The sequence below is a fragment of the Gossypium raimondii genome, chromosome 7 (genome assembly GCF_025698545.1).
Source record: "Gossypium raimondii isolate GPD5lz chromosome 7, ASM2569854v1, whole genome shotgun sequence".
In the NCBI taxonomy this organism is placed as follows: Eukaryota; Viridiplantae; Streptophyta; class Magnoliopsida; order Malvales; family Malvaceae; genus Gossypium; species Gossypium raimondii.
This window is the reverse complement of record NC_068571.1, coordinates 3,494,802-3,503,509: the sequence shown is the minus strand read 5'-3', so window position 1 is coordinate 3,503,509 and position 8,708 is coordinate 3,494,802. Positions and strand designations below refer to the sequence as shown.

At 39.2% G+C, this 8,708-nt stretch overlaps 1 protein-coding gene across 1 annotated transcript; it reads left to right on the top strand.

Moving 5' to 3' along the window:
• The first annotated feature begins 3,071 nt into the window (after positions 1–3,071).
• LOC128042430 (uncharacterized) lies at positions 3,072–6,280 on the top strand. Its single transcript, XM_052633468.1, has 3 exons — positions 3,072–4,844; positions 5,082–5,218; positions 6,157–6,280. The coding sequence occupies exons 1-3, from the start codon at positions 3,072–3,074 to the stop codon at positions 6,278–6,280; spliced, it is 2,034 nt and encodes a 677-aa protein (XP_052489428.1).
• Positions 6,281–8,708: the final 2,428 nt, after the last annotated feature.

Genomic DNA, 8,708 nt, shown 5'->3' with positions numbered 1-8,708 from the left:
TCAGATAAAGAAGAAGAATGAAGTCAGTTGTGTTGCATGGTTTTCTCTTCGAGAGTTAGTTCAGAATCATTTAGATACTTTGAGAAGGATAGATTTGTTTGCCTTGGCTATTTATGGACTGGTCGTCTTCCCGAAGGTTCTTGGGCATATTGAAGTTACGGTTGTGGATTTCTTTGAAAAGTTGAGGCAAAGAATCAACCCAGTCCAAACCATCTTGGCTGAGACTTTTAGATCTCTAAATGCTTGTAGGAGAAAAGGGGAAGGACGTTTTATCGGATGCGCTCAATTACTGAATGTTTGGATCTTTAGCCACTTTTGGAAGGTGGAGCGCATGTCTTTCCACATGTTTTCAAAGACATTCGCTCCGTTGGAAGCACACCTTAAAAAAATTGGCCAAAGGATGTCACTGAACAACACTGGGTCTCAGTTTTTCAGAACCTCCGTGCCGAAGATATAACTTGGAGAGCACCTTAGATTCGTCCCTCTATCTTGTTATACAAGTGTGGAAACCAAGACTGGGTGCCTTTACTAGGATTATGGGGAGGAGTTGGATATGCTCCATTGATGGTTCAAAGACAGTTCGCTTCGTGACAGTTTGTACCAGTTACCGATGGATTGGCACAATCGGAGTTTGCCTTTATGGGTGAGGGTTACATGAAAAGGGTGCGAGATACCGCAAATTCTTGGAGGAAAATCTACCTAATGGAGTTGGCTCTCTATCCTGATACTATCACTGTAGATTATGGCATATGGAGGCAACGATGAGTGAAGAGTCAAATAACCCCACCGATTGATGAAGCTTGCCAGAATCCGTTCTCAGAGAAATCCCATCCGAGCTAGAAATTACAAGACATGAATTTGAACGTGAAAAAGCCAAACTGTTGCGAGATATTAGTTCTCTCCAGGAGGAAAGCTGAAGATTGATGTCCAAGTTGAAAAATCCAGAACCGAGAAAGTCCAAAAATAAGTTGAAGTTACGAGAAATGATTTAGGGGACCTTCATTTAGAAAACAAGAAATTAAGAGGCACTATAAGGAACAGTGGATTGGGAAAATCATCAGCAGAATGGAAGGAGGAACTAAGTAATATCAAAGGTGGGATGGAGTTCTGGAAAGCAAAAGCAAAGAAAGAGGAGGAAAGAGCTGCACGAGCAATGATAGAGTTGAGGAAGAAGAATGTTGAATACGAAACTGTGTCTGCAGAATTAATAGCTAGTTAGTCTGAGCGTCACGAGCTAAAAGGAAGAATCTGAAATCTAGAAAGTACACTGGAAACTCATCAGCAACATTTGGACGACCTCCTGAGAGCTCTAGAAGAGAAGAATGGTCAGCATGATAGAGACATAAGTGCATATGAAAGAGCCCTCCAAGAAAAGGATATGCATATCGGTAGTTTGATCAATGAAATTCGTAAGGCGACTGCGCAAGTAGTACAATTATCAGATGAAGCGGAAGTTATTAGTTGCCAATACCCTCCTAGCCAAAGGTCAAACATATCGGAGTTCCTGGAACGCATAAAAAAACAAGGCGATGTGGCTAAGAAATTTGTGTAACTGCTGAACAAGGATGGCAAAACTTTTTGTAATAGACTCTTTTGATTAATGAAACGCTCAAATATGGGGCTATCTTGAAATCAACACCCCTTTTTTGTATATATTTTTTTATAATTAACATTCATCCTTCATTAGGCATTCATTCATTCATTCATTCATTGCATGTACATATCATCCTAATCGCTCGCTAAGGCTAGAACCGCACAATCCACAGTTGTGACATTATAAGTCTGGAATCACGTCATTCTTATAGAACACATCTAAGAGCTAGAGATATGGATGCTGAACTCAACGAGAGTGATACGATTGAGGATGTTTCAATGATACACCCTTGTCCTCCAGGATTTGTTTTGAACAATTGGACTGCTGTGGACCTCCTTGTAGTTTCTAAGTCATCTCTAGAGTAATGCCCAATGTTAATTCTCCATTATTTTGTATGTCCCTAAGTAATGGGATTCCTTTTGTAAGAGCTTATGTTTGTTATTTATCATTTCAATGAACATTAATGAAGATGCATTTTGTCATGGTCTTTTCATTTCCATTAGTTTTGTAATTATTCCCTCTTCTCACAGCCTTTCCTTACATGTATCTCATATCATTCCATAACATTGTGTTTGTTGATTCCAATACTTTGATGCTCCCCTATAGTAGTGTTTTCTATCCGCATTTCAAGTGCTCAGATATCCATGGCATGAACAATCCCGTTACAAGTCTTGAACTCAATTTCGAGAAGGCTTTTTGTTTAGGAGAATTCGAAGTTGAGGAAGATGCTGAAAATTGTGACCCGCCTCCTGACTTATTGAGAATGGTTGAACGAGAAGAGAAACAGATTTTACCCCATCAAGAATCTGTTGAGACAGTGAACTTGGGTAGTGAAGAAAAGAAACAAGAAGTGAAGATTGGGACTTCCATTTCAGAGAACACCAAACAGAATTGACCGTCTTGCTCCGTGAGTATAAAGATATATTTGCCTAGTCGTATCAGGACATGCCAGGGTTGAATAAGGATATTGTAGTCCATAAGCTCCCACTGAAACTAGAATGCAAACCTGTTTAACAGAAGCTAAGAAGGATGAGACCCGAAATACTGTTAAAGATAAAAGAAGAAGTTAAGAAACAATTTGACGCTGGCTTCCTACAAGTCTCCAAGTATCCAGAGTAGGTAGCTAACATAGTCTCGGTACCGAAGAAAGATGGCAAGGTGCGAATGTGTGCGGATTATCGTGATCTGAATCAAGCAAGCCCTAAGGATAACTTTCCTTTACCACACATTGACACTTTGGTGGATAATACGACAAAGCATTCTCTGTTTTCTTTCATGGATGGTTTTTCAGGATATAATCAGATAAAGATGGCTCCCGAGGACATGGAAAAAAACTACATTCATAACAATGTAGGGAACCTTTTGTTACAAGGTAATGCCGTTCAGATTAAAGAATACTGGGGCAACATATCAGAGAGCCATGGTGACGTTATTTCATGATATGATGCACAAAGAAATAGAATTTTATGTCGATGATATGATTGCCAAATCTCGGGAAGAAAGAGAGCATGTTGGGAGCCACAGGAAGCTATTTGAAAGATTAGGAAAGTTTCAGTTGAAGCTTAACCCGACCAAATGTACGTTTGGGGCTATCTCGGGAAAACTGCTAGGGTTCATTGTCAGTGAGAGAGGTATTAAGGTGGATCCAGATAAGATAAAAGCTATACAAGAACTGCCTCCCCCGCGCACACAGAAAGAAGTCAGAGGATTTTTAGGAAGGTTGAATTACATTACTCGATTCATTGCTCAACTTACCAACCAATGTGATCCGATTTTTCGACTCATTCGAAAGCATAACCCGGGAGAATGGAACGAGGAGTGTCAAGTGGTCTTCGACAAGATAAAACAGTATCTATCTAATCCTCCGGTACTAGTACCGCTGACCCCTGAAAAACCATTAATATTGCACTTGACCGTATTTGAAAACTCAATGGGGTGCATACTGGGGCAACATGATGAGTCAGGGAAAAGAGAAAAGGCAATTTACTACCTCAGCAAGAAGTTCACAAAATATGAGGCAAAGTACCCTTCGATTGAGAAGTTTTGTTGTGCATGGATTTGGATGGTTCGAAGGCTCAGACAATATATGCTATATCACACGACATGGTTAATTTCAAAATTGGACCCAATAAAGTACATGATGGAGTCACCTGCACTCTCAAGGAGAATGGCCCGATGGCAGATCCTATTGATTGAGTATGACATTGTATATATGAGCCAAAAGTCGATAAAGGGAAGTACAATAGCTGACTTCTTGGCAAGTCAAACAACAGAGGAATACGAACCTTTGAGATTTGATTTCCCAAATGAAGATTTGATGTGCATTTTAGAAAAAGAAGGCGAGTCATCAAAAGAGGAATTATGGAAGATGAGCTTTGATGGTGCATCAAATGCATTGGGGCATGGGATCGGAGCATTCTTAGTGTCACTAGAAGGGGACCATTACCCACTCACTGCCAGATTGAATTTCTTCTGTACCAATAATATAGCGGAGTACGAAGCTTGCATCATGGGACTTCGTGCAGCTATCAAGAGGAAAATCAAAATTTTAGAGGTACATGGGGACTCAGCATTTGTCATTTATCATATTCATGGAGATTGGGAAGTGAGAGATCCAAAATTAGTCAGGTATCACGATCTTGTTGCGAAATTGGTCAAAGAATTCAAAGAAGTGACTTTTAACTACTTTCCACGAGAGGAGAACCAATTGGCTGATGCCCTAGCCACCTTGGCTTCGATGTTCAAAGTAAACAGAGAAACTGAGATAATGCCCATCCAAATGAGTATTTATGAGACCCCCGCACACTGTTTTAGTATTGAGGAGGAGTCAGATAGACGACCATGGTTCCATGACATCGTGGAGTATGTCAAGAATCAAAGGTACCCAGAGCAAGCAAATGAGAATGACAAAAGAACAATCAGGAAATTGGCAGTTGGATATATTCTTGACGGGAATATTCTTTACAAAAGAGGGAAAGATCAAGTGCTCATGAGATGCGTGGATGCTGTTGAAGCTAGAAATATACTTGAAGAGGTTCATGAAGGAATTTGTGGAACGCATGCCAGTGGTTTCACTATGGCCAGACAGATTATGAGACTTGGTTATTACTGGCTGACGATGGAAACAGATTGCATTGGCTACGCACGAAAGTGCCACAAATGTCAAATTTATGGCGATAAAATTCATGCAGCTCCATCGCCCCTTCATGTCATAACTTCTCCGTGGCCATTTTCTATGTGGGGCATGGATGTTATAGGGCCAATTTCCCCGAAAGCTTCCAATGGACATCGATTCATCTTTGTGGTTATAGACTATTTCACAAAATGGGTAGAAGCCACTTCGTTTGCTAATGTGACAAAGGCTGCAGTCTGTAGGTTCTTAAAAAAGGAGATCATATGTCGATATGGTCTGCCTGAAAGAATCATTTCAGATAATGCTTCAAATTTGAACAACAAGATGATGAAAGAAGTATGTGAGCTATTTCAGATAAAGCATCATAATTCTTCTCCCTATCGCCCGAAGATGAACGGAGCAGTAGAAGCGGCTAATAAGAACATTAAGAGGATTCTCGGGAAGATGACTGAGACATATAAGGACTGGCACAAGAAGCAACCATTCGCTTTGTACGCATATCGCACCTCTGTACGGACGAGCTAGGTATGATGGAGTCAAAACTAGAAGAATTAGAATGGGTTCGAGCTAGGTATGATCAGCTAAACCTTATTGAAGGAAAACGCTTGAAGGCAATTTGTCACGGACAGATGTACCAGGAAAGAATGATCACGGCCCACGATAAAAAGGTGCGGCCAAGAGAATTTCGCGAAGGAGAACTGGTACTAAGAAAAATCCTCCCGATACAAATAGACTTTCGAGGAAAATGGTCACCAAATTGGGAAGGGCCATATGTTGTAAAAAAGGCATTCTCAGGGGGGCTCTGATTCTCACTGAGATGGATGGGAAAGAATTACCTAATCCAGTGAACTCAGATGCTGTGAAAAAATATTATGCCTAAAAAAAACAAACAAAACAAAAAAAACAAAAAAGCAAAAAAAAAAGAAAAAAGAAAGAAAAATCAAGATGAAAACCCGAAAAGGGTGTCTTGATAAACAAAAAAGATTAGGATGAAAACCCGAAAGGGCGTCCTAATGAAGCAGATTCAGACTTAAAGGAGAAAGAAGACTTGAACGGGGAGTCGAATGGCGAGGTTACAATATTTGAAGCATTTTCAGAAGCTTGAAATCTTCTAGACAGGAAGCCATGTTCGAAAAGATCATTGACGAAGAAATGTGGAGAAGTTCATGCGTTGGATATCTAGAGTATTTGTGGAAATTGAATTCACTTTCCTTTTTTTATGATGCTTTTTTTATTTGAATTTTTCCTTGTCAATTTTCTTTGTTTGTTGCTTTTGAAAAAAAATGAATGTGAGGTCTTTCTTTCATGTACTTCGCCATTTTTTCATGCATCTCGTGTTTGATTCATTTAAATGATAAATAGTAAGATGACATACTATAAACAAAAGGAATGTTGAGCATTACCTGGATGAGAATTTGATAAATAAAAGGACTCTGAAGCAAGAACAAAGTTCAACAATGGGGCAGGAAGGTGGTATACGAAAATGTGGGTTACTCACAGAACTTGAGGATGAGTACAAAACTGGAGAGAAAAGTCAAGAATTGAGGAAATGAATGTGGACCCTCACGAAAATCAAAAAGTGGGGCACGTGACAAACAACCCAGAGTGCATGGCATGATCATGTAGGCATAAAAGCATTTAGGACAAACACGTGCATATCATGATAACACCATACATGACATATACAGGTATCCCAACAGAGTAAGGAATTTTGGGAGAAAACTGCACAGAATCAATGAAAATGAGGCTTTTAGTTTCACCTGATGTTTTTTGAAACCTTATTTCTTTCAAGAAATATTTTTCAATTTCTGTTTTTTAAAATCAACTCATAATGCGAGATGTGAGTTGAGCCTTGGGTCATGCCTAGAGCTGCTCATGGGCCGGGCGGCCCGGCCCGGCCCGACGGCCCGCCCGAAATATGGGAGGGTTTGGGTAAAAATATAGGCCCGAAATATGGGCTTGGGTAAAAAAACGAGGCCCGATTAAAAACGGGCAGGCCTCTGCACCACTTTTTTTCAGCTGGCCTGCCTACCTACCAATTTAATAATAAATATTTTATTTTTTAATTTTTTAATTTTAAAATACTTTTAAAATACTTTTTTAAATTATTTTAATTTTAAAATATTTTTAAAATACTTTGTAAAATTTTTTTAATTTAAAAATATTTTAAAATAATTTTTTTTAATTTTTAAAATAATTTTTGGTATTTATTTAAAAAAAGGTTTGGCCTGCCCTGCTTATGAATTTTTTCGGCCTGCCTGGACAAAATTCTAGGCCCATATTTCAAAGTAGGTTGGGCCTGCCTAGGACCCGGCCGAATTTTTTATGGTTCGGCCGGCCACTTACCATGAGCACCTCTAGTCATGCCGAGGTATTTCTTTTAAATTTTTGTTTTTCAAAAATCAATTCATATTGCGAGAAGTGAGTTGAGCCTCGGTCACATGCCGAGGTATTTCTTTTATATTTCTGTTTTTCAAAAATCAACTCATAATGCAAGAAGTGAGTTGAGCCTCGGGTCACGCTGAGGAATTTTCAATTTCTGTTTTTTTAAAATCAACTCATATTGCGAGAGGTGAGTTGAGCCTCGGGACACATGCCAAGGTATTTCTTTTAAATTTCTGTTTTTCAAAAATTAACTCATATTGCGAGAGGTGAGTTGAGCCTCGGGTCACACGCCGAGGTATTTTTTTTAATTTCTGTTTTTCAAAAATCAACTCATATTGCGAGAGGTGAGTTGAGCCTCGGACACATGTCGAGGTATTTCTTTTAAATTTTTGTTTTTCAAAAAAAATCAACTCATATTGCGAGAGGTGAGTTGAGCCTCGGGTCATGCTGAGGTATTTTTCAATTTTTATTTTTCAAAAAAATCAACTCATATTGCGAGAGGTGAGTTGAGCCTCGGCCCACATGCCGAGGTACTTTTCAATTTCTGTTTTTTTCAAAAATCAACTCATATTGCGAGAGGTGAGTTGAGCCTCGAGTCACGTCGAGGTATTTTTCAATTTTTGCTTTTCAAAAAATCAACTCATATTGCGAGAGGTGAGTTGAGCCTCGGGTCGCACGCTGAGGTATTTTAAATTTCTGTTTTTCAAAAAGCAACTCATATTGCGAGATGTGAGTTTAGCCTCGAGTCACGTCGAGGTATTTTTCAATTTCTATTTTTCCAAAATCAACTCATATTGCGAAAGGTGAGTTGAGCCTCGAGTCACGTCGAGGTATTTTTCAGTTCTTGCTTTTCAAAAAAATCAACTCATATTGCTAGAGGTGAGTTGGGCCTCGGGTTGCACGTCGAGCTATTCTCGATTTCTGTTTTTCAAATAAAAAGAAAAATTTTGGATGGTCGAACAAAATTCAGTGCTTTTAAGTCTTTGCTCTATCCCTGTTTCACAGCGATGAGCAAAGAGGGGCAGCTGTAATCACTGAATTTTGTCCGGGAATAACTTTCGTTTTAAAAATATTAAAAAAAATAAATTATTTTTGCATTTTGACCCCTAAACTTTTCTAAAATTACATTTTGACCCCTAAACTTTCTCAAAATTACATTTCAACCCCTAAATTTTTTAAATTACATTTTGACCCCTAAACTTTCTCAACATTACATTTTAACCCCTAAACTTTCTCAAAATTACACTTTTGCCCCAAAAATTTTGCTGAGTTTACGATTTGGTCCCTTTAAAGAATCATTAACTTGCACTCAGAACTGGTGCAGGCCCTACCTCACCCTAGCCACCTGCAACCTGCAAAAAAGGAGAAGAAAAATCAGTTTAAAAGGGGTTTTAAACTAGACCTGCCCATGGGCCGGGCCGGGCCGGGCCCACAAAAAAATTTCAGCCCGTTTACTAGGCCCGGGCTCGGCCCGGCCCGAAATATGGGCCTGAGATTTTGCCCACGCCCGCCCAAGAAAAATATAGGGTTCGAGCCTGCCCGTCCGCCTGCTTTTAATTAAAATTAAAATTAAAATTATTTTTTAATAAAATTAAA